A 26,461-nucleotide genomic window follows, 5' to 3' on the forward strand; every position below is an offset into this window, starting at 1 on the left:
GGGTCCTTGCAAGGTATCAGAGAGTATCCAAAGGTGACATGTCAGCTGCTGGAGCACAGCAGCTTGTGGCGTTGTTACACAGAGCCATCTCCATCTTGCAGAAGCAAAGGTGGACCCTAGCCCATTTGCCTTCAGATTTGGTGAGGTTTGAATGTTTGCCGAGCTTTGGCTTGCCTCAGGCCATGCCAGCAGCTCTTGAGAAATGTGGAGGTAAGACGTGACCTTGTTGACCATTTGACCATGCAGAACACATGAAGAGTCCCGTGAGATCATCCTCAGTGCCCGGCATGAACCACCCCGCTGAAATGAGCTTCCCTCCGGGCCCTCAGCATCTGAGCACAGGGAGGCAGAAAGCGCTGGCCAAACCTTCGCCTGCTGTCTCAACACAATGCTCTGCAGGAGCAAGGGGCTGCAGGGCTGTGTGAACAGAAAACAACATGTGTTCAAGCAATTAAACGGCATGACTACGGGGAAATTAATGACACTTGCAGCCCACACCTTCCCTGGACTTGAGGAGGTGCAAATCTCCTGGCTGAGCTCCTTTCCCCGAGATGGGGCTGCCACCTTCTCATGGCTGCTGCACCCATGGCAAGGCCGAGGCTGGATGGCTGCGGAACCCATGGCAGGGCCGTGCCTGGCTGGCTCCATGGCTGCATAATGCTGCTGCCATCGGGTGGTGAGCATTTTGGATCAAGTATTTGAGGTTTAAAGCGCACTCTTTAAAGCATGCCCTCAGAAACGCCATGAAAGCAAGTAATATTTTATTCTCCACAAGCTTGTTGCCTGTCAGCGGCAGAGGAGGGTGTGTGTTTCGAGTAGGAGTAGAGGGACACTGGGCTGAGCGTTGCAGCTCAGGTTTTCGTAAGGGTCTCTTGGATGATGGCATGAACACCTTGAGAACAGTTGTTGTATGCATACAGGGACTGCGGGGTCGAGTTGAGCCCGGAGTTTGGGCTCAGACAAAAAATTCTTTTTTTTCTCTACAAAAGGTTGTTGAATTGTTTAGTGGCCCTGCAAAATTACTTTTTGTTCCACCTGACTCAATTAGACAACTGTGAAAGAGGATTAATTGCAATGAAATCAATAGTGCTGCAGGGCTATTGCTGACATCAGCACAAAATAATGTCAACACAGGAAAATGTAGATTGGATATAGTAATATAAAACAGTTTTATACTATTTGCATATACATAACTACTTTTACACCCATTTTATACCTATTACAATGACTTAATGGAAGTTGGTATAGATCTACATTACAGTAACTGAGAGAAAACTTTGCTTGTGTATGTATGAAAGATGGCACGGTGGTCTTCTAAAGCCATCCCTGAAACACGTGCCCGTGAAGGCTGATATGAGCAATGTGTTTTCCCGAACCAGGTAAAAATACTTGCTTTCAAACAGTACAATAGTGATCAACTTGGACATGTGGTTGGTGGTTTCAGATGATCTAGTAATTGATTTTAAAACAGATGGCAGCTGTCAAGTAAGCATTTATATTTATTTAATGTTTCTATGAGAACCCTTGGGGTTTCACTATCTCAGAAGTCTTTGTTTTCTCCTTTCCTAGACCCCCTTTCTGTTCTCTGATCTCTCTTCCTCTTATGTTCTTTTGATGCCTCCTACTGACAAATTCTTTTGAGCTTTCTTTCTAAGCCATGGCCTTTATGTTAGGCTTTAATTTAATTTTGTTTAAAATTTGGTTTTATTAACAGTTTTAATAAAACAGCAAAATGTCTTTAGCACACCGAATACTTAATAATCTGAGCATCATCTACAATACATCACAAGCAAAACCATTGATTATTCTTCCTGGAATTGCTGCACTTTACAGCATCGGCAATAAATAACATAGAAGGGAAAGCTCCCTCTGTCAGACAAAATCTTGCATAATTCTTTGTGTGAAAGTTAAAATATTCTGAAATTAATGGGTCTGTTGACAGAAAACTAGATACGCTTGCGTGTGTCTGTGTGCATGTATCTATATCTACTCAGGACAATCAAACTATTTATTTTCCGTCTTTGTCTTCTGTGGGCACAACATTAATAATATTGCTTTGATTTCCTACTGAAGAAGAAAATGCAATGTCTGGAACAAGAGGAGAAATCTGATTGTATAAAAGAAAATGATTTATTTAATAGGTAAAGCCTCCTAAGTGCCTCTACCCATTACACGCTTATTTTGACCTCCTGAGATGCAGAAAGCTTCTACTCTGCTAGATGCAGTTAAAAAAAAACTTTCCGCTTGGTCGCCAAGGACACCTCCTCCGCTATTATAAATGGAAGTTACTTTTTTGAAGTTAATGACACTGCAGTTGTTAACTGCAGCTCACCCTTATAATACAAGGGGCTTTGCCACTGGAGGGTGGACACACCAGAAGATCTCCAGAAGATCTCTTGTTTAACTGCAGTATGGAACTATGAGTCATTTTTTCTTGGAAAAGGTTAGTTTCTTTGCATTCATTGCAATATTTTTCATGGGCCTTCTTATTAGAAGACGTCAGCAGTTAAAGACTGAAAAGCTCTTAGGACCAGCCTTTCACTGACTTGCTTGCTCCTGTAGAAGGGCGTTATGTGCCACTGCCAGCGGGGCTCTGTGGGTATGATTGCCACCGCGCTGCCGACGAGGGGTGGCAATGTGAACACGTGGGCATGGCACATCTGGAGGATGGTTGTGGAGTGGTGGGGTCCTGCCTTGCACAGAGCAGAAGCCTGCAGGTGGCCAAAGGAAAGTGGCTGGTCAGGGTGGTGTCTTCAGCTCTTTTCATTGTACATGGGAGCAGAGGTGTTGATGCTTATAATATATATAGCCTCGGTGGGTGAGTTGTACAGCTCATATAGCTATATGCTTCTGTTGACTGTGATGACAGAAAAACAAATATATTTTTTCACTTGAATATTATTTAAATTGTTCCTTTATTCATTTTTCTTAGTTTTTCCCTCCTGACATCATATTCTTTTTTTTTTTTTTTTTTTTTTTTTTTTGGAAGTGATAGAAAGGGATTGCAATGGTACCTGTCAGAGGACTGGTCTGTCCGAGCATCCTCATCTTCTTTTGCAGGTCTCTGTTTCTGTTAACTCACATTTGAAAATGACAAGTTATTTGTGGTGAATTCAAAAATTTAAAGACACCTCTAAGCTCCCAATGGATTTCTCAGTCAGTCATTGGTGAAGGCTTCATCCTTTCCCAAACAGCAAGCCAGAACTTTGCCACCTTCAGCAGAAAGGCATGATTCACAACTATGACTGAGGATGGACAAAGGCTGCATTGACTTGCCTCAGACACTGTGCTTGAACCCAACCACCAAGTCTGAACAGTCCTTGTTCAGTTAAGGCAACTGCACACTTCATTGTCACGATTTTTGGGGTTTGCATGCCCCAGTGTGATGGCTGGCAAGCGAAGCTGTGGAGAAAGAAGCAGCACAGAGACACCATTAACTGACTGTGAGGAATCTCCACAGCTCACTCTCAGCATCCCTACGTCATGTAGGACCCAGAAACTGCAAACCTTGAGGAAGAGAGCAAAAGTTTAGATGAATTATCACTTTGTACTCTTAGCTAGGAGGTATATGTGGAGTGTGGCCTTGGAGTTTAAAGAGAATCTGCTTTCTTATATATGTGAAGTGGGTTCTGAACTGACTTTAGAAAGACCCAGGAGAATTGAATGGAGCTGATTTTCTGAGCATGTGGTAAATGCAAGCGCAAAGCATAAAGTATCCCCAAGAACAAATAGTCTGCAAATTGTGTTTTACTTTCAGCTGAAACTTTCTGGTATTTATGCATTTTATATTTCATAAGAATGTTCTCTGGTTTCCTAAAACTAACTGCTCTCTCTAATAATGGCAAGGTCCTGGCTTTTTTTCAAGGCAAAGTTTCACACAATTAAATCTCATTAACAGAGGACTACAAAACCTGCACTGAAACCTTTCTTGCATGTGACCTTCAGCTTCATTAAGTATGAGATCCTGGAGAAAATGTTTGCTGAATAAAGTCATTCCTAATTAATGTTAAAATGTCAAGTATTCATCTGCCAACCATTTTTACTCCTTTTCCTTTATAGTCTTAATTGTCTCTTTAATGAGCAACAAATATAAAAGTCAAAAGCAGGATCTTTTAAATGTGCACACAACCGGTGGGACAATGCAGCAAAGCAAATTTGCCAGAGATGTGCTTTCCTGTGTAATATTTGCAACTTCCTAGACATCTTTCCGAAACCTCACTTTGATGTCGCCTTGAAGTATTAATCTGTTATTTGTAGAAACTGTAACTGTCAAGGGTGGTTTTCCCTTGCACCCTTTCTAATGCTTCCTTGAGTTTTATCTCCAGCTATATGCAAGTCTGGAGTAACAAAGGTGTTCGTGTGATCTATGATTAATATAATTGTCTATCTGTTCTCCAAGGATCACTCATTCAAGATTTTTAAAAAAGAAATAGGGCAGTTTTTGGTGAGTTCCTACTCTTCAGACCAGAGAGACACAGAATCACAGAATTGTTAAGGTTGGAAAAGACCTTTAAGATCATCAAGTCCAACCATCAACCCAACACCACCATGCCCACTAAACCATGTCCCAAAGTGCCACGTCCACAGATTTTTTGCATACTTCCAGTGATGGTGACTCCACCACCTCCCTGGGCAGCCTGTTCCAATGCCTGACCATTCTCTCAGTAAAGAAATTTTTCCCAATATCTAGTCTAAACCTCCTCTGGTGCAACTTGAGGCCATTTCCTCTCATCCTATCGCTGGTTACTTGGGAGAAGAGACCACCCACCTCACCACAACCCCCTTTCAGGTAGTTGTACAGAGCGATAAGGTCTCCCCTCAGCCTCCTCTTCTCCAGACTAAACAACCCCAGTTCCCTCAGCCACTCCTCATAAGACTTGTGCTCCAGACCCCTCACCAGCTTCGTTGCCCTTCTCTGGACATGCTCCAGCACCTCAACATCCTTCTTGTAGTGAGGGGCCCAAAACTGAACACAGGATTCAAGGTGCAGCCTCACCAGTGCTGAGTACATTTTGGTTGGATCAAGGGGTCATCACCGGGTGTTGTACAAACATAGTGGGTCTGAACTCTGAAAATCCTCATTTGTTTTTACAGTGACCGGTGATAACAGCAGATGTTGGAACTGCTTGGACTTGTGTAGCTGGACTTTAATGGTACAGGCTTAGAAGCACTCTGCAGCCTTTTTAATCCTTATTCACACATTAAAGTAATAGGACCTGTCTTCCTGCCCATCAATCTGTACAGCATATGCAAGCCCTTGTGCTACGGTTTAAATAAGAATGACTCATGTGATATTAAGCCTCTTAATGAAAATGGATTACATTATTGCCTTTCGCAAAATGGGAGGTTTAAAAAGCCACGTTAGTGTCTTCCAAATGTCAGTAACTGGAGACACTTTGGACAAAGAGCGAATTTTATAGCTTTTCTGGATATCTACAAGCTGAAGTCATCTTTACAATGAAGGATATTAAATTATAAGAAACAGTATTAGAAATTAAAAGTTCTTTGAATTTGTGTTTAATGAGAATTATGTTCTGCCAGTCTTCAAAATAGTTTCTTATGAAGGCAATCTTGTTTTCTCCTTATATACTTGCACTCTGAAATGTTTGTGCTGGCACCTTTCTGAGTACCTTTTCACTAGCAACCACATTCAAATCACCAAAAAATCTGGAATCCCCAAATTCAGTGGTAAAAAGGATCAGTCTCTGACTCTGGCTTTGAAAAAGTGATTTGTCCATTTATGGACTATGGCTTTGAAAAAGTGATTTGAAAAATGAAATAGGGGTAAGAGTCAAGATGGAATCCAAGTCACCGACTCTAAAGCCTGGTATCTTGTAAAGTGCTACAAAGTTCCAGCACTGTATAACTTCTAGAAAATTGTTATTTTTGTTTATTCCCAACCAGCACCAGAGGTTAGGAAGATTTAAACTGTAGCTGAAGCGCCTATATCTACATATGAACACAGTTTGAATCCATTGACATGTGTCTGGTATGACTTTGTGAGCTCTTTCTGGAGAACTAAATCTCCGTCGCAGTTCTCCGTTGGCCCCGAGGGAGCCTCGGGTATGTCACCATGGGGCAGGTAGGAACCCCAGCTCTGCCAACACACGCACGTGTATGCGGTCACGTATCCGTCTACATGACACATAGTAGGAGCAGCAGGGCCTTTTATGCTCTCATGAATATGTGTACCAATATGAATAATTTGATGTTTCTTGAACAAGATAATTATTCTTAATAATCTGTATATTCAGAGTAATTGTTCTCAATTGTGTTCATTTGTGCATATGGCATAATTTAATGAGTGTTTTTAATTTATATTCCTGTGGCATCTTCCCTGTGCTGTGATTAGACCGGGGTTTTCATATCTATGCTGTTTCATTTATTGCTAACTAGTAATTTACATCTAATAGCCTTTTCCCTCTGTCCTCTCCTTTTTTTTTTTTTAATAGAAGAGATCTTGAAGACTCATATTGCGCATTGGTGGTCTCCTGATGGGACCAGGCTAGCATATGCAACAATCAATGCCTCCAGAGTCCCCACCATGGAGATCCCAGTATACACAGGCAGCCTTTACCCTACTGTTAAAACGTATCATTATCCAAAGGTAAGGGAAAGTAAAACAAGCATTCTTGTTGTATCAAAAAAATATTTTTTTCCAGTAGGCTCAAACAGGAGGCTGTAGAATAGTGCACATTGATAAGGAATGAAACTAAACAGATCTAAGGGAAGATCAGCTGTTCCCCAGTGAATGTGGTCTTCATTACCCTTTAGCTGCATTTGTAAAATTGCAGTTTTCTGATTTGAGTATTAGTCATTCATTCTAAATATAATTAAAACAAAAATTAAAAATTCTTGCTTTGTAACCAGATGAAAGCAATTTTGCTTCCATGCTAGACAGGTGTCTGAGAGTTTGGAAGCCAGCACTACTACATTTAGATCCATTTCCTTTTATATAGAAGGAAAATGTAGTATTTGGGCTTCCGTAGAATATGCAGGATGGCCTAACGTCAGAGGAGATAGTTTGGAGACGTGTTGCTCCTGAGCATGACAAAGAACACAGTGAGGGACAGGACAGACTTCAGAACCAATCTCTCCTTGATCGCAGAGACCTGTACAGCAGTCCTGCAGCGGCTACGCCGCACCGACACCGCGCTCTGCCCGTATCGACACACTGCTGCTGTTATGGCTGCAATTTTCTGCTCTGAGACAGTACCCAAGTCTACTGTGCTGCAGTCATTTCTTCTGGGTGTCTCGCTTCATGCACTGATTACCTAAGACCTCACTTGTTGGTCCAAATGGAACCATAATTTAACAGGAGAGTTATCCATGTATACGCAGGTTTTGTGGGAAGTGACGGTGATTCAGCAGGGGATGCCCTTTCCTACAATACAAAATGACTCGGTGTTTTACTGTGTCTACCATCATCCTCTCAGACAACCTTTTACGAGAAGGCACGTGAAATATCAGTATTTCTAGTCACCGTGAAAAGGAGCATCTTTTACCAAGGCTAGAGGTGTCCTAAGTAAAATTACCCCTCGGTTGTGCCTACCAACCCCTCCATACCTCTGTGCCACATCACTGCAAATGCAGTTCTCCTGTGAACGACTGCAGCAGTCCAGTCCATAGCCTCATACAATGGGAATGCATTTTATAATCCCTGGGGTTTATAAAGTGATAATTCAAAACCATTCTGTGTTGTCTAAGATATGGTAATTTATTCTTATTTTAAAATCCAGGCTGGAATGGAAAATCCGACTATTTCTTTGCATGTGATTGGTCTGAACGGACCTACTCATGACCTGGAAATGACTCCCCCAGACGACCAGAGAATGAGGTAAGTTCTTTCTTGCCCTGGGATGCTGGACCCTGTTTCTGTCAGGGATTTAAATCAGTCTCTGACTTTTTTTAAGATCATTTTACAGTGCCTTTCTCTGCCAACATCAAGGAGTTTCATTTTGTGTAAATACGTTTAAAATTTTTCAAATTATTTTTCTTCTTACATGTATTTTTATAGAACATTATTCATTTTTTACTTGAAATCGCTGTGGCCCAGACTAACTTCTCTGTAAGCTTATTTTTAGACAACTTGGCAGAACGTCCCAAAATCCATAACACATTCATTACACTGTGTAACCGCTGGCATTGTAAAGGGGATATTGCCTGCAGCCTGTATGAAAGACCATGAAGCAGAAACATGGCAGCCCTGTAATACAGCAAACACAAGCTCACTGCTTCATGACATGAACACAGGAATGAAACCAGCTGGACATTCTGCAAATATATTGCCCAGTCTTCATTAAAAATAGAAAGGAAAGCTCTGTGCTGTTTTTAGGGCAAGCGTGTTTTAGAAGTTGGCCTGCAATTCAGCCAACTACTCAGACACCAGTTGGCATTTCTAATTAAGTGCGTAAGTCTGCATTCAGCAGGAGTTTAGAAGTTTGGCTCGGACTTCAGCGTGTGGTCAAATCTTGAGCGATGTTTATGGGTCTGTGAAGAGCTGAAAGGAAGATCACGTTGTTCAAGACAGAAACAGCTTTAGGTAATGCATGGCACTCCCCCCTGCAAAGCTCGGAGATTAGAATCCAAATCCAGATTTCATCAACTTTGATTTAAACTTGAAATAGCTTTATAGCAGGCCAAGAGAAATCAGACTCTGCTTCTACACCTACAGTATCCATAGTGACCCCTCCAGATGTAATGCCGCAAGATTACCCTTCCCAGGCACATCACTGGTCCGTGTAGGAGCGTCCAACCGACGCTCATGCTCACCTTTTTCTACTAATTGCTAAATTAGATTGCTGGATCTGTAACTCCAGTGCCAATAAAGGCAGAGGTAGAGCACAGAGCTAATGAAACAGGGCAGCTTGGAGGGCAAGGGGGGCTGCAGGGGTGATCTTTATTATACCTGGTAAATATATAGGGCCTGTGGGTAGGCTGTGTAGTCATCTGATGAGAGGATACTAAACCAGTGGGATTATTTATGGTGGGAGTTGCCTTTCTTTGCTAGGAAAGCACATTGGTGTCAGCCTTAGAACGTGCTTTCACTGAATAATTCTAAAATACTCCAGATCCATATATGCCACAAAAGATGTATGACTTGTGACCAAACAAAATGGGCATAAATGCACTTGTCTTTCAAAAATACAACTTCAGGTCCGTACGCAGCAGGCAGCAATTCAGGATCACGGTATCCCAGTCACAGGATCAGAACTGCAGCTCCTGGACAATACCAGTTTTCTGTCACTAGCATACTCTGTAAACAGAGACTCGGAAACATTTTAATTATAGTAATAACTTCAGACTGCAAGATCCAAGTGTTGTTAATAAATTTGTCCTATGTGGTTATTTGGTTGCAATCAATATTTTAAAACGATGCAAAATATATCATAATTAATTAGTCTCTGTATAGTTCATCAAAAGCGTGGCAATTTCCATCCCTAGGGCATGATATAACTAGTGCTGCTAGAGCAATAGGGGTGCATTTCCATTATGCATATGTTTTCTGAAATGAGAGGATTACTGTGATTACATGTCATTAAAAAAGACAAGAGGGATGTACCCCAGAGTGCGTTAGGAGGAGGAGGGGAAGCTGGTGCTAAGGATCTTCAAGCAGAGCGGTCCTGTCTGAAGCATTTCGATGTGTTTGATCTGTTCATGCAGATGTCATATGGACAGAGCGGTACTTCTTGGTGTTCTTTTTATCTGGAGCAAAGTGGTTTAGTACAATTAAGAAAGCTGAGCATAAAGTGGAGGTATGCCAGGGTCTGTCTGTCTTTCAGAATTAAAGAAAGTCAGAAATTTTCCACAAAACTGTTTTTTTTCAGTGTAAAAAAGAAGAAAATCTGTTGATGGTGAAATATATTTGAGGGGGAAATGTAGGATTTTTATATTTTTTCCTTTTGTAAAATCTTTCATTCTGAGCATTTTTGCCAAATTTTCTCAAATGTCATACTTTTCTGTGAGAAAAAGGAAATTAAGTGAGAGTGGAGGGGGGAATTGCAGAAAGAAAAAAAAAGAAAGTATTCTAACATTAAATGCCTGAAAGGCATTTTTTATTTTGGTGAAAAACTTTGTAGCTCCAAGTGTTACATCAGCAGGTGGTGAGAATTGGACCGCGATCCAACTTTTTTCTTATGTCATGTTTGCACCTTAGCTGGCAAATTAAACAAAGATGTTATCTCCTCCGAGTGCAGAAACTGTCACTGGTCCTCGCATAGGTCATGAACAAATAAATAATGGAGAAACTCAGACAACTGGAGTGTGGACCAGAGGCAGGAGCCGTCTGTGCCCCGGGGACCATGGTCTGGGCTGCTGCCTCTTGCTCGGCCACAAAATATATCACTGTCTGCTCTTTGTGGTGTTTATGGCTTTACTACTGTTATCATCCTTTAAGTGTTCATATTGTAGATTCATACCTCATAGTTTAGATTCATACCTCCAGAAAGCAGTCAAGTAAAGTTAGGGTATAAACAAGGGTGCTGCACGATAACCAGCCTCCGATGATTGCAAACTCAACCACCAACGTCGTTACTGGGATGGGGACACACGTTGCAAAGCTCAGCCTAACTGCACCCTTCCAGAAGGGGCTCAGACAAGTTATTCCTTTCCTTTGGAGAGTGTTACCTGCTCTGATGTGGATGCCTACAAATGAAGTGGTTGGGTACCTGCTAGTCTAGATTTCACGCTATGGGAAGACATAGGTTCTCGTTAAATCAGCTCCGTAGAAAATTGGGACGGGTCAGGCAAAGACTCCCCTTTTCTCTCCACTGGCTGCTCAACCAGTGCAGCTGCCGGAGCGGCAGATGTTTAAAATTAATGGAGATGAATCACACCTTATTGTCTCATTTTCCTCTGCAAAATGGCAAACGTAAAACTTGATTGCCCTACAGAAGAGATGTGAAGTAAAGTAAATTAAAGACTCCACACTACTCTGGGACTAGAATAATAACTACACAAGTATCTGCAGTTATCTGCTGGCTGGTGTATCCATGGGCTTGATGGCTGGGAGAGGCTTCAGAGAGAAATTGAGACTCCATGCCCATCACTGGGGTGGTAGGGAAGATAGCGTTTGACCTAAAATAATAATTAAAAGTTCTTGAGAAAGAACTGTGGCTTCTGTGTTAAAACAGCAAGGGGGATGTGAAAACTGAATATACGTTCTTCAAACTTTAAATTGGATTTATGGAAAAAATGCTCCAAGCCACAATATGTAGTAAATTCACATTCCTTTTCTGCGGAGACTGAATTTGCTCAGTTAATTTTGGAGAGAAAGAAGATATGGTTATACAGTTTAATTTTTCTTTTAATTTTTTTTTTTCTCTTAGGGCCTGTGCTGTTGCTGAAGAAGAGTAAAATTGCAATTTTATTTCAGGCACTGAATTTTCAGACGGCTGTTGTCTCACCTGGAAGTATCTTTCCTTCCAGTGCATTGGATGCAATTGTTGAGGTCTTCTGTTAGTTTTCACCAGCCGTATTTGGGCACTAAATGTTACCAAAAGCTACAAAATCCATTTCCAACTTGTTATTTTGCTAGACAAACAGGCCTTTGTTGCTTTTGCCCTTTCCCTTCAGTATATGCAGGAGCACTTGCCAGAACACAAAGCACTCTCCAGTGACACAGCACATTAATTCCAATGAGAGCAACAATTCCTTATACATATTTTATAGCAAACAAATGAACTAATAAATTTTTTATAGACTGCATGCTCTGAGAAGTCATATTACAATTTAAGAATGGCTTTGGCCCTCATAGCACAGCAGTATATTACAACTTCACCAGCTTTGTCAGCTCAGCCAGAGTTTTACCCCACTGATAAAGTGGTGAAGCGCTGAACTGCTGCAGAGGTGGACATCTGGGAGTGCCACCGCAGGCTGACTCGGAGAAGGCGACCATCGGTGTATTTATCTGTGCTCATGTGTTTTCCAGCCCAGCCCAGCCTAAGTAGTTCCACTGCTCGCTATCGCACAGACCTTTTCCCATGTTTTCTAGGGCAAGATACTGACGACAGTGTGCAGCCCACGCTGCTGATGTACTCCAAGTGGTATCACAACCTGAAGATATCCAGCAATAGCGGGTGGTACAGGGAGTGCGGGACGGCCGTTTTGGCAGTGCAGACTGTCACGTCTCTGCTCAAGTCTTTGTGACAACCAGCTGCATCTGCTTTGCAGAAATGCTGTGTCTCTCTCAACTCTATCCTTCTTGCTATTTTCCTTTCAGTGCAACACTGGTGGATATTTTGGTGTGCAAGCAGGCTTGTTTGGAGGCCATTAACTCCTCATAAACATAAAGAATCCAACCATTGGCAGCGACGGGTCTGAGTCAGCCAGTTAGTGTGCTCAGAATGGGAATTGTTCGCAATTTCTTTTCCACCTGTGCATAAATTTGTAGCTCCAGGCATTTCAGTCCTTCTTGGAAGATGGAACAGCTTGAAAGATTCTTTATCTCTGTATTTGTCTCTTCTTTGAAAATGACTTTCAGAAGTGGCAGATAAAACACCTGTACAGCCCTAAAAATGTCATTTTTAGGGGTTGAAATCCACACAGAAGGAAGCCTAGAGACATCGGGACGCAGCGTTCTTAATAACCAGAAATCTCTCCTGGACCGTTTGCCCGCAGCAGCCTCCGACCGCTCCGCCACGCGGCAATTCGTTAGGCTGTCGGCATTGTGATTGGTTTTGTGTGTCTGCGTTTGCAGGGACTACTACATAACCATGGTGAAATGGGCAACCAGCACCAAGGTGGCAGTAAACTGGCTGAACAGGGCCCAGAACGTGTCGATCCTGACGCTCTGCGATGCCACCACGGGCGTCTGCACAAAGGTAGGAGAGATGAGCCAAATGGGCGTTTGCCGTCGGTTTTCCTAACCCTCGCAAGGAGAAAGTATTTCAGTTACCTTACCTGGCGGCAAGGCAGTTGGCACGCATTTATTGGGGCAGATGCAGAATCTGTACAAAGTTTGCAATATTCATGGGTTGGTTTTTTTTTTACAGCTTCTAAAAAGCCGGGAAGGGTGTGTGCCTGCACACACTCCGTGTGTGTGCGCATGTGTGTGAGGAGCGGTTCCTTGTCTTGACATAACCGAATACATTCGCAAGCACACACGCATCAACAGTCTATAACCTGACTATCTTTGCAACGTCCTAGTTTAATGGCATTATATATACTTAATGGCATGAAATATAATGGCAGATGGCATTAAAAATGGCTCATGCTCATCTGTCCACAATTTCATTTTAGTTAATTAATACCTTCTATAGACATACTAATGTAAATGGCCTGTTGGTATAACCTGTGTAAGTATTAGCAGATGCCATCTTTTAAACTGGCGTAGGTGTTTCCACAGTAGAAAAGTATTCTGATATATCTATCCCTTCAAAAAAGTGATGCAATACTTTGCATAGAGCCCAGCGCAGATCTTTTCTTAACAACTTTTATTTCAACCTTTATTTGCTTCTTACCGAGCTTTATTTCTTTGGGGAATAATATATCTTGTGGATTTATGTGTTTTGTCTACACGAGTAAAATGCTTTCTTGACTGAGTGCATGCTTATTCATCAGACAGGAAAGACAAGGAGGGCAGTCACCGGATTATACTCCTGAAGCACATATTTAAGCAGTTTCTTCGTGCTTCTGCACAACTCTTCGGATTCAATCCGACTGCTTCCTGCACTGATAAGTAAAATGTAATACACGTGAAGTACGGTGTTTAATGATCTTGTTTTGTTTTAGAAACATGAAGATGAAAGTGAAGGCTGGCTGCACAGACAGGTAATAGTGATCTTCTCTTTGCAGTCAAGTTTTTGGTGGGTTTTTTTCCTTTGTTTTTGCCCCAAAGTGAAAAACGGATTTCCAGACCTGAGAAAGATGCTTGAAGATGTCGTGTTTTGTATTATAGAAAACAGTTTCCCAGTAATAAACAAGTTCTTCTTTTTGAAGATGCCATCTTCTCTGGTCGGTCCCACATACCCTGCTATTTACTTGTATTTAAAAGAGGAGAAAAGCTGATGCTGGTGGAAATTCATGCACTGATAGTATCTGTGTGAGACTGGTCAGCCTCAGAGGTAGTGCTTCATACCATATGTTGAGACTGAGGATGATTTTAAGCAGTACGGTGGCTGTTTTCTCGTCTTCTAGACAGGAAAAATGTCCACTGTTGAAAACAGAAGATCAAACATGATTTTATTAAAAGTGGCTATGTCCATTTAGAGGAAAAATCGTGCAGATAGATAGGACTTTCAAGTCATTTAAGCCAAATTTGACAAAATTAGCTATGTGACTCTGCAGCTATTTGCACACGCAAGAAAGGTGAAAAATAACATTAAAATGTCAATGGGGCAATTAAAACGATGAAAGCTTACATGGAGAACAGAGTGGGGAGGAACTACCCGATGCAGTTTAATATGCTGTTTTAGCAGACAACTGTGTCACATAATTCTTCTGACACCGAAACTTGTGCATAATGCTATTACATTGTATGGCTACGTGCTTCCATCCCCCAAATGAAATAAAAGAAAGATGAAAATAAACCCTGCAAAAAAAAAAATAGAAAATAAGATAGAAAATTTAAACTCCCAAGAAGTTTTGATTTATGGGATTTTTCTTTTTTTTTTTTTAACATATGTCTATATAAAACCTCTGGATGTCCAGCATGCAGATCTTTGGAAGATCGTTTGTAACACTTCCCCAGCAGTCGGTTTGTGCAGTGACCTCAGATTTGATTAAGCTGTTCTTTAGAGAGAAGCTGCTGATACCAATTCAGCCACAACACTGAACTGTTTTTCATGGGATATGTGAACACCAGACAGGGAGTAGCATGTCAGATAAAGATCTTGTATATTTTTCCAAGTTCAGATTTAAAACATTTCACATTTTGCTTGTTCAGAGGATCCAAGAACCTGTAGAAACTGCAGAACATCAGTTCACAGCAAGAACAGTGATCTCCTCTGTTCCAGTGGCTGTCATACAGCAACAGGCTATGTCTGATCCAGATAAAAAATGATTTTACAGAGGAAATAGATTTTGTGCTCCAAGCATTTAAAATAAGCTTTTGCTGGTATACTCGGGTATAGAGTAAAAATGCTGCTGAAGTATTCTTTACATTCATAAGGACAGTGTTGACTTGAGTATAAAACAAAAGCTTCAAAGACAAGCTGAGTCAAGAGAAAATTAAACTGTACATATTTTGTATCTTTAAAAAAAACACAGTACTTCACGGGATTCATTTATTTTATACATCTAAGGATAGTTTTAACCCTCTCACTGCTATTTACTGGGACCTCCCTTAATGCAGTGTAGTAGAACTTGTGTGTTTACACTGCTGCTGCTCTTTAGTCCTTACTACATGGACGGGTATTAAAAGACGGTGCTTTGTCCTGAATAGCTGCAGTAAATGATCCGTCAGTCTCTAGCAGGCCTGCTCCAGGGCAGTATAGTTTGCTTTACTGCATCTCCAAACATCATATACTTGATTTGAGGTTGGAGAATGATGTTCGTCATTACAGCCAAATGAGTCAGACATCTCAGTACTAAACTAAGATAACATTGGCTGTGGACTTTGGAGACATTTGATAGAACCCTTCGAAAGCTTTTGTAAGAGTCTGAAAAATTACAGAGCTCTTTCCCCTGTATTTCTGACAACAAAATTACTTAAAATTCTAGTTTTGACTGAATATATTATTACTAGGATAATTCTATTTTCTGTATTTACCTTTTACTCTATGACACATTAATCTAGATAAGTGGGAAGTTATTTTCATGGCGTATGTGTCTGACTATGAGAATGATGTGAAAATGTTACGTGCTACTGTGGGTCCCCTAACCTCTTTAAGGAGGAGATGAACCGTACATTAAGCAGCTACTGAAGTTGCTCAGGAGTGTGACTCAGCTCAGGATGAAGGCTCCCTGTTTGAGGCATTTTAATGTAGGAATATGCATATGAGCCAGGTGCCCACTTGCCCTCTGTAGACAACCAGTATGGTGAGCAGCGTGGTCACACGTTCAATGGGCCTTGAATATGGTTCAGCCCACCCTGAAGAAGACGCTCATTGCCTGGTTGGCCAGCTTGTTCTGTATGCTCATTGACCAGACCTCCTTTTCAGAAATACCCCAATTTTAAATCACTAGGACAGAGGAATCTAACTGCTTGCTTCATTCTTTAAAATACTCCTTCAAAGTACTCCATACACCTGGTTCGAAAAGCATACAGGAGCTTTACCTTTTTCTTGTGAATTTAAGTGCATGTGGTCTTCCTGGAAGAGGAGCAAACTTCACAGTAGGCTGGGAGCAGGAGACAAGGAGAGAAAAACATCGATATCAGAAGGTACTTACCAGGGACTTGAAGGAGTCTCCAAGGATGATAGGGTTGACTTTTTTCAGCTGAAACACTGGAAGATCTGCGATAGGGCGTATGACCCATGAATTTGCAGTTTGTTGTTGTTGTTGTAGTAGTTTGGTAACTCAGTGACATTTAATAGTCTGTGCATGGAAGGTCATAGTGTATGATCTTGTGTTCCCTTCTGGGCTTAAATTCATTAATGAATTTTATTCAAGTCCAGAATGTTTGGAGAGCCTCTCTCCAACACAGGCAAGGAGAAATACTGCTGTTACTGTCTGTGTAGCTGAAAAATAGGATAAATTACTTACAGTATAATGAGAAATATACAGTATTTACACAGGTTTTGCTGGAAAGTAGCCATCACTCCTTGTCGGGTGATACAGCCAGTGTTTTCAAACCTTTTGCACAAAGAAGAACAGGCACATGTTCCCCAAAATTGCCTAGGGACTTTGGAAGTTTTTACTACTTTTATTTATGTACTTGCTTGTGCACTTCTGAGCATAAGAGCCAGACTGAACTTTACTCGTACTTTTGCTCAAATATACAAATTCTTTAGAACAGTAACTGTAGCTGTAAACAATTTTGTTTCAATTTTTGTGAAGAAGCCAATTTCCAGTAGTGCCAGTGACAGTCATATACAGACAATGAGTCAGCAAAGGAGAAATAAGACAATTTCTGAGCTGGAGATTATCACCTGCTGGAGATAAATTTTACTGGCATTTTAATTGGTTTATTTATATAATTGTGAATGTGGCCTGGACAAATTTAATTATAAACCAGGGGGCAATTCCGACTCCACCAAGGGCTGTAGGCTTTGACATTGATGTCCTGATGGCAGGACCAGGAGGTTACCACAAACTTGTTTACAGACATATAACCTCCAAAACTGTCTGCATGGGCTGGCTGGCCTCCCCTGATAACAGTCCTTTGGGTTGCATTTTTCTTTCCAGTCCTCTTATTTCACTAGTCTTTCAGATCACCTCAGTCTGAAAGTAAAGAGTTTTGCTCTGTCAAAAGGTTGAGATGTTGAAAACCTCACATCATTTTTCTTTTACAACTCCCTTGCCTTAATCCTGACGGCACGATAACCCAGTAACGATTCTTAGATGCAGTTAATAGTGGTATGAAATGAGATGTTCAAAATAAAAACAGAGTTTAGAGAACCTTACTAACAAGACTGACTTTTTTACCCTGTAAAGCCCTTTTGTCAGGTAACAACCCCGTAACTGACCTAATATTGCCCTAAAGACAAAGGATGCAGCAGAAATAGGACTCAGAGCCCCATAATTCAAATACTCAAATTCATCTGCCAGAGCTAACAAAGAAGCTTCTGGCTACACAGTCATCGGTGCTTAAATGAAGAGTCCAGGGGCTCCTCTCCAGTTGATGACCCTATATTTTGGTGCAGGTGCCCTTCCTTCAGAGATGGCCATCGGTTTGGTGCACCCAACCACAGATGAGCATGGGGACAGGGATGGAGGAAGAAGCTCAGCATTGCCCCAGGGACTGAGTGTGGCAAGGGATGGAAAGAGATCTTTCTTATCCCCATGCCCGAAAGAGGAGGTGACTTCATTGTCACAGTAAAGTCAATGCACATTTTTAACACTTTGTTGGATTTCAATGAAGTGTTTGCCAAAAGGCGAAGGGTGAAAAGGATTCGTGTCACACCTATCTGTCTATCAGAGCTATGGCCCTGTGACACTTAAAGTATTGAGACACTTCCCTGAAAAAATAAATACCTACAGAGCAAAACCATTAATTCTGGGGGTTCTGGGCAAAGGTGAATCAGACAGCGAGGGCAGGAGACTGTGCTGAAGAGGGGAAAATGCATCAGAGGACCAATTGAAAAGGATTGGGTTATTCAGATTAATTTGTTTCCTTTTCAAAACTTGAGGATGAATCAGAATAACATAATCCTCATAGAAGTATAATTCTCAGTCAGTAATAAAACCAAATTTCAAAGAATCTGCTTTCCCACTGACTTCTGTGAGGAAATATGTGGAGCCCAGCCAAAAGCGTGTGAAGCACTGCACTCTACAGGAGCAGGAGGCAGTCAGTGTCTTGAATCATGAGACCACAGACAGTCGTGTTTGGAGCTGCGAAGTCCACATGGCTTTCACACACTCCAACTCACCATAACATGGGTAATTTCCCTTTCAAATGTTTGTCCCAGTGCATGTTTCATGATGCACCTTGAGGATTTGCATTCCAGTGCACTCCCCACCATCCTGCATGCAATTTGCCTTGACTTCTTTCACTGGAGGAGTCTTCCTTGTGTGGCTGCAGATCCCATGATGCTCAGGGATCCCTCTCCAAACACAACTGAATACACTCCACCTTTTTTTTAACTGTTATTCCTTACTCCAGGACTTCATGCCCCTCTCTAAGACCTACAGAAGCTCAGACTGCATTTAGCATTGTCCCCTCATTTATCTTCATTCTGCCAAACTTGGGATAAGCCTCTGAGGCACTCCTTGGTTTCTTCTTCTCCTGACATTTGCAGATACACTGACCTGTGTTGTGCAGCTCTGAACTCCAGCATTGATCCTGCTGGGAGTCACGGTGCCCTCCAGCAACCTCCCATCATCTTGTCTCTTCCACAAAAGCTGAAGTCTTTGGTGGCATCGTTTTGATACATGGCAATAAGCAGGTTTCTGGAAATGGAGTTGCTGTCTCTTCACTTTACTGGTAGCAATGCAGGCTGGTTAGTCCCACCAATTCCTTCTCCAGCCACAGGGTCATCCTTTGTTTGGTGACTATTCCTTCAACTCTGAGGATGACGGGGTAGTCCTTAGCTCCAACCACCTATTTCATATTTCCTTCCTCCTACACTTACTTATCAGATTTAAGCTTTAATTTAAAGTGCTGTGGAATCATACAAGAGTTACCTTACCTTTTTTCCCCCTTGTACCTGAGTCTGTGAGCACTGAGTTATTGCTATGTGTAGCTGACATGAGGACGGTTTTGTCCTTCATCTGCACAAAGCAGAGGATTTCTGGAAACTGCCCTTGACTATCTGGGTAGAATTCATTTGTCTAAATACAGAGATGGAGCTGAGCAAAAAGACAAGGAGAACTGTAAGGACTTAAGAACTGCCCTGCCGAGTCTCACCACTGCTTCCTCTGCTCCATCATTCTGTCTTTAGCAGACGCAGAAGCTGATGGTATTTGAGGACAGCGTGTGAGCTAGCTGCTTTCCGCAGTCCAGTTCATTTCATATTTCACCACCATCTACAATAAAAAGATTACAGACATTTGAGACTATATCCATGCCTATTCGCCTTAGGGTCTGTTAATGAACCATGAGTTTGTTCAATCCCTTTTTGCACCTTCTGATTTTTGCACCTTCTGATAGCAGCTGCTTCTGTAAGACTCCTGTGGCAAAACTTCTAAAAATTCCCTACCTGCTACATGGGAAAAGTGTTTTCTTTTACCAGCATTAAACTGATCTGTTGTTTTCAAGGAGGGGTCTTCTATTCTAGTGTTGTGGGACTCAGTCAATAATAGCCAACCAGAGGCTCAACCTGTTTGTATCACATGCAGAATATTTTAATTACATGCCCAGTGTAGCTCCCTACAGTATAAAATCCTGTTCCAAAAGACTTTCAGCCTGACCTCACCTCCATTTGCCATCCAGGATAAGTCACCATCTCTGTCAAGATCCTAAACAAAGTTCTGGTTGCGTTAATGTGTCATCCTTCCAGCAACAGGAACGTGCAAACAAGCCATCTCATAACATCAGCCGAGTGCTAAAGCCTCGCATCTGTCATCCGCGCCGTGTACCTCCTTCCTACCTCCTTCCCCTGTGCCTCTGATGAACCTCAGCTGATCTGCACAATGCCTGCTCTCACTGGCAGAGCTGTACTGCTGGAATATATAATGCAGTAGGCACAAATATAGGGTGAACTTATTGTTATTTACCTCAGTAAAGGAAAACCTGTCGAGCAGAAGGTTTCCCCGGGTTATCACAGTTGTTTTTCAATGAGGTTTCTCCTGTCGTGAAAGACATTTGGAAATAATATAGTTTCATGTTTCAGGTTCCAGAACAATGTCAGAAACAAATGAAACCATTATTTCATAGAGTTGCAACAGGCTGTAAATAGGCATATTTTAAAATATATTGAAAACATAAGCAGGGGAAAATAAAAGGAAAAACAAACAGTTTGATCACCTAATACAGTGTGGATCAATCTGATAAAAGTGGAAAAGAATTAATCAGTAAAGAACTGGGAGCAAAAGAACATACAGTAAGAATAATGTGTTAGCTTGTGAGAAATAAAAATGTTTATTCCTTTGCTGTAGGTGTTTGCATTAGCCGTAAGCGTCTCTGTACAACCAAGTTCCTGCTGGTTCAGTGCGGTGTCTCGACACGTGCCAAGCAGAAAGCCAGAGTGTTTGTTTAACACCGAACCAAAGGGAGACCCAGAAGAGGCTGAGCAACATTTTCCTTGTTGACTGCCCTTGAAGAAAAAGGATCCACAAAGCTGGGCCACGGAAGGCTGGCCTCAGCCAGTCCCCAGAAAAGCCTGATATCACAGGAGAGGTTCAGCAGAGGTTGACCTCTTGTTTTAATCCCAGCTATTCAAGATTCAGAGTAGAGGAGTTTCATCTAGCCAGTTCCCTCGGTACAGTGCTCCTGTGTCACACCATATGGACCATCCCCTGCTGTCCCTTGCAATCTGCTGTTCAACCGTCTCCTGAGGTGGAGACTTCCCGTGTGCCTCGGGGTTCCTGTACAAAAAGAAGACAAAGACCCTTCCAGGAAATATTTGCTTGTCATATGTGGTGTTTCATTTCCTTCTGCTGACTCTCTTCTATCTCTGGTTGAGAGTTCTAGTCACCCAATAAAAGTCAATCATCACATTCACCTGGGAGCTCTGTGTCAAAGACAGTTTTGCAAGATACCCTCCCCTTCGTAAATAATTCAGTGAAATAAACATTTGTCAGAGAGTAGGAAAAGACAGCAGTTAGGTACTGTTAGTTGTGGTTCCTCAAGGACAGGAACAGATCAGTTCTTCTGGCAGAGTAAACAGGGTTTGTCGTACTTGTGCCAGTGAGATTCAAACCATTTCTAAAGGCTGTATTCCAACTGCCCTGAGCAGGCAGCTGTGTATGTGTACTTTTTGCTTTGCAAATGGGAATTGACATTACAGCCAAGGAACTGTCCTTGCTGCCTGTCTCTCTGTCTTCCCACGCTTGAAAAGTGTCTGCTTTCCCCAGAGCAAGAAGCAATAATCTTCTAAACTTTCTCCAGTTTTCGGTGGGCTTTTTGTTTGGCTCAGGTTGCTGTTAAAGAGCACTCCCTATTTAACTGTGAATTAATTTCATAGGGTTTTGCAGTGCTGAGCAATTTTAAATACAATAAATCAACGGTAATACCACCCTTAAATTTGCCACTTACAGAACGAAGAGCCGATTTTTTCCAAGGACGGTCGGAAGTTTTTCTTTGTCCGAGCCATTCCCCAGGGAGGACGTGGGAAGTTCTACCACATCGCCATGTCATCATCACAGGTGACTCACTCACTGCTGCTGCTTTGGGTCTCACCTGAAGCAGAAAGCAATAAAAAATAATATGTGTGTTTGTACCGGTGAGTCTAGAAGGTGCAAATGTAGAATGTGGGTCTTGTCTATAAAAGAAAACCTTCAATCATGCTTTATTGGGCATAAGATAACACGAATTTCCAAATGAGATACTTAGAAGAAAAAGGTCAGCCAACTGTCCCTTTCCAAACAATATCATTGCTTTGTTGGGTTTTTTTTAATGCCTTCTTAGTTGTACTTAAATAAGTAAATCCCTGCACTGCCATAAAGGATTAATCAGAAGCTGTTGGGTGTGCTGGATTAGAGCAAGGTGTTTGAAGCTATTCTGTGCTGAATTCATCCCATTATCTTCAGTGGAGTTATGGTTAAGATGATTCTGACTCTCTATTATTTCTATGCCTGCAGATTCACAGAAATAGCAGGGGGAGGAGTGGAAATTGCAGATGCATGGTTTATTTTTAATATGCAATGGACTCAAAAGAGCTCCCTTTTTCAGAAGAGAATGATTCTATGCACAGATATCTTTTTTTTAAGAATAAAGAAATCTAATTCTCTTTTCTTTCTGGCAGCCCAATAGTAGCAGTGACAACTTACAGTCTATCACATCTGGCGATTGGGATGTCACAAAGATATTGGCATATGATGAAAAGAGGCATAAAATGTAAGTAAACTTCGGTCTGACAAATCAGTCTTCCTTTCTTTAGCCCAGGACTATAAGGTTAGTTACAATGGTGTTGTGTATACATCTGAAATGTATGAGCGTAAGGAGGTGGAGGTAAGAGAGCAGGAGAAACTGTCTCCATTTTGGCTTAACCTCTTACACCACTGCGTATATCTTGTCTTACTTTGATTTTGTCTGTAGAGTTCAAACCTCTCTTTCTGTGACTATTAAATACTTTGGTGTAGAGCAGTTATTTCTTCTGCTGCAACTTCTGATACTAATCTCTGAAGGAAAGAAGTATATTTTCATTGACCACCTAGATATTCAGTTTTAGAAAGAATTGTTTATTGACCTGCAAAAATATCAATGCATTATAAAAAAAGTATTTAGCTAGAACAGCAAAAAAAACCCCTTCTTCACACTTGCCCTTTATGCTTGTAAAATAATGTCTGTAAATGTTTACTTTTTAAAATACATTTCAAGAAATTACGTAAGAAAATGTTTGGAAGGCTTTCTGCAATCAAATACCATATAAATTCCTTCCCAGGAAAAGTTTCAGGTGGACACAAGGCTCTCACCTCTCGGTTCCTTAAGGTCAGTGAAAGCTGAGTAAAGAGTCTCTGGAATATGATAAACTTTGAATGATCATTAAGAGCACGATGCTCCTTCAAGGGTTTGAATGCCCTCAATTACCAATACCTTCAGTACAGGACAATTAGCACTTGGCAAAGCTAAGTAGCAAACTAGCACCGAAGTCTTATTTGCATTTTAACTGGCCAGTAAAGCAGAAAAGTAAGTTTTTACAATTTGTGCAATCGAAATGTACATCTAGGCACGTGCAATTTATTGGAAGCAGCTCGGCAGGGCTGAATATCCTGCCTGACATGTAATTCGCCCCACAGACACTACATATGCTCCCGTGGTCTGTCATTATTCACATGAAATGCATCTGCAGGATCAGTCTGGACCCTGCGCGTTGGACGGCGTTTGGCCAACTCCAGCAGCACCTCTCTGTTACCTTCAGAACCCGTCACCACTCAACAGGGCTTTCGCTCTTTAGCCTGTTCACCACAGTCTCAGCACAAAACAAGGACAATGAAGTATTCTTCAACTTCATACTCTGTCTCCCCTGAAAGTCCAAGTCCCTTTTTCAAAGAGGACATTTCAGTGGGCTTCGCATCAGAGCCCGGCTAGCTATCTAGCTGGGCAAAGCATAAAAAGCAGTCAGAGAAGTAAAGTCTGGTTCTAGAGAAAAAAGAAAGGTGTTTAAAGGAAATTCTGAGCCATAAATCTTGAGGTAAAAATGTGAAGGTCTTTCACTTAATCACTTGATCCTTTTTGATCTGCTGACACGACCCGTCTAGGACCCAAACATTTCCATGTTTGTTTTATCTGAAGTGCAGCTTACGACGTACTTGCTTGAGCCTCTGCAGGGATGTGTCTCTCTATGTTTTTCTAATTAAGTTTCAACTTTCCTTGCCTTTGCAAGATCAGGCAAATGGCGATATGAATGAAGATGTTGTTGTATGAGATACTTGTAAACACCCTTCTAATGATACAATTGCCTTTTGACTTTTTTTTCCCCCAGTTATTTCCACAGCACAGAAGATTTGCCAAGGAGGCGACATTTATACAGGTGTGTGCTTTACTAACTTCACGTACAGAATTTCCCATTTTTTCAATCTTACGCAAATCGTTACCTAAGCGATTGCAATAGAAACAGTTTCTTATGTGTTTGTCTTTAATGGCATTGCAAGGGCTTGCAGTGTGTCACTGGAATAGGCGGAACAGCACAACAATAGTGAACAAAATGCTTGACATTTGGAAATGTTTTACTTTTAGCAATTTTCTCATTTTATTGCAAATTTTAAGTTGGTGTCAAGATTGACAAACTGTCACAAAACTTTGCAACAGAACTCCTTAGCACTTGAAAGAATTCAGAATTACATGTACTAATGGTATAAACTGTTTTTATACTTCCAGACAGCAGTTTTCATGGAAATGTGATAACACCTCACCTCTTCACGAAATGGAAAAGAAATAACAATATCTTATGTTTGCAAATGTTTTTCTGCAATTTCAGATGGCTTTAATATCCTCCAGAACTGTATGATGAGTAAAAGGCTGGTTTATAGTAAGCTATTGGTAGTGTAGCTATTGCAAAGTATTGTGGGAGCAGATTACAAAGGGGAGGAAACCCAAACTTTTAAATAATCATTTTGGAATCATTACTCCATTTGTCCTATTTTATTTCGCAGTCACCCTGCTGTCATCTCAGCATCTGCAACGAAGGGCAGAGCTGGTGATAGCATCAGTTGATAAGGGACAGTCAGTATGTTTTCCTCCTCTAACGTGGTCACACCTTTTTTCCTCAGTAGAAAGGAAACTAGAGCAAACTAAAATACCTGTAGTTGGATCATTTTTTCCCTTCGAGACCTCTATGCCTGTTCACTGTACTCCACAGTTTTCTGAGAGTAGCTCAGCTTAATGTTTATTTTCTTGAATAAAAAAAACTCAAAATTGTATTGACCATTCCTTTCTATTGAAAGGGGAAGAAAATCTCATTTTAAAAGCTTGGTCCGGGCACAGCTGCTCAAGAGCTGCTGGCATGAGTCAAAGTGCTTCCCACCCCTCACTCATCTTGACATGCAGCTCACCCTGGTGCCTCATTAAGCTCACCTCCCCACATTGGCAACAAGGAAAGAGATGCCCAAAATGCCAACGTCCTTGACCTCACTTTGCTTACAGAGTGATCTTGGCCTCACTTCACATATTTGATTTCCTGTGCTGGGTAGTTTGACTGTCTCTCATCCCGGCCCAAGGGTGTCAGCTCAGCAGCAACCTTGGCATATGTTCATTGACGGAGCTCCACTGGAGCTCTGACAGTTTATATCAGGTGAAGATCTGTTTGGGTATTTTTTTTTTTCCTTTTTGTGTCTGATTTAGTAGTTGTAAACAGGATTTAAGTCAGAGACATGATCTGAGCCTAAACAAGAATCCAAGAGCTACTCAGTTCAGTCTCTGTGGCCCTAAACAGGTTGCTCAACCTCATCTCTTTCTACCTTGAAATGGTAACAAAAACCACTCATCTGTTTTACAGTAATACTGGAAAGATCTATTAGTTAATATTCTTGAAGCATTTTGAAACTTCAAAATGCTATAGAAGTACAAAATTATGTTTATTAATATTTTCTAATAATCTGTAATTCATTCTTCAACATATAGTAGACTCTTACAAAGCACTTCCAAGTGTATGGACAGGCCACATCATTACCTTCAAAAACAAATCCCTAAATACGGTCTTTCCTTTCTACTTGGATGTTACAAGAGCAACTATTTAAACCCCCAAAAAGGGCTTTGGCCTCTGAGGCAGCTGCTAGTAAATCAGACCAGTGAGGCAATCAGTAAGAAACTTAAAGAAAGCAACTCCAGCTCTTTATTGTCTGTTATAATATAAGTAGGTGTAGAAATAGTGCTCCAAAGTTTCGTGCCTTCATTCGCTGAACTATGACTTCCTCTTGTGGAATTGCAATGATCATTTTCTTTTAAAAACTATACCTTCCTGCATAGCCAGCTGACCTTGCAGAAAAAGGCATCAGTATCCCTTTATATATTCTCCATTCAGGCAAAAAAAAAAAGCCATTAGTGCTATTTAAACCCAACCAAATGGAAATGCTTTGTCTCTTACTAATGCTGGACACATTATATTTATGTTCTTGTTCTACAGTACAGTAAGGTTCAAGTAATGTTGCTTCCAGATAACATTTGCTCATTGACCTTCATGGACTTGTATTAACTTTTTCAGCGCGAGCACAAACGGGAACTTCAACAGGCGGTGTCTGTCTTGTGATCTGATTGAAAACTGTACTTACTTCAGTGCATCCTTCAGTCACAATCTGGAATACTTCCTACTGACATGCGAAG

General features: G+C 41.3%; 1 protein-coding gene across 1 annotated transcript; it reads left to right on the plus strand.

The window, feature by feature from the left end:
* On the plus strand, positions 1 to 26,461 carry LOC104618004 (dipeptidyl aminopeptidase-like protein 6; the record flags this gene model as incomplete). The annotated part of the gene is made up of 9 exons (XM_010283476.1): positions 1 to 210; positions 6,453 to 6,607; positions 7,740 to 7,837; positions 12,698 to 12,821; positions 13,732 to 13,770; positions 21,739 to 21,846; positions 22,446 to 22,537; positions 24,126 to 24,173; positions 26,343 to 26,461. Coding segments are annotated over 9 exons (993 nt in total), but the record flags the coding sequence as incomplete, so codon positions are not given.

The sequence above is a fragment of the Phaethon lepturus genome, unplaced genomic scaffold, assembly GCF_000687285.1.
Source record: "Phaethon lepturus isolate BGI_N335 unplaced genomic scaffold, ASM68728v1 scaffold42383, whole genome shotgun sequence".
NCBI classification, from domain to species: domain Eukaryota; kingdom Metazoa; phylum Chordata; class Aves; order Phaethontiformes; family Phaethontidae; genus Phaethon; species Phaethon lepturus.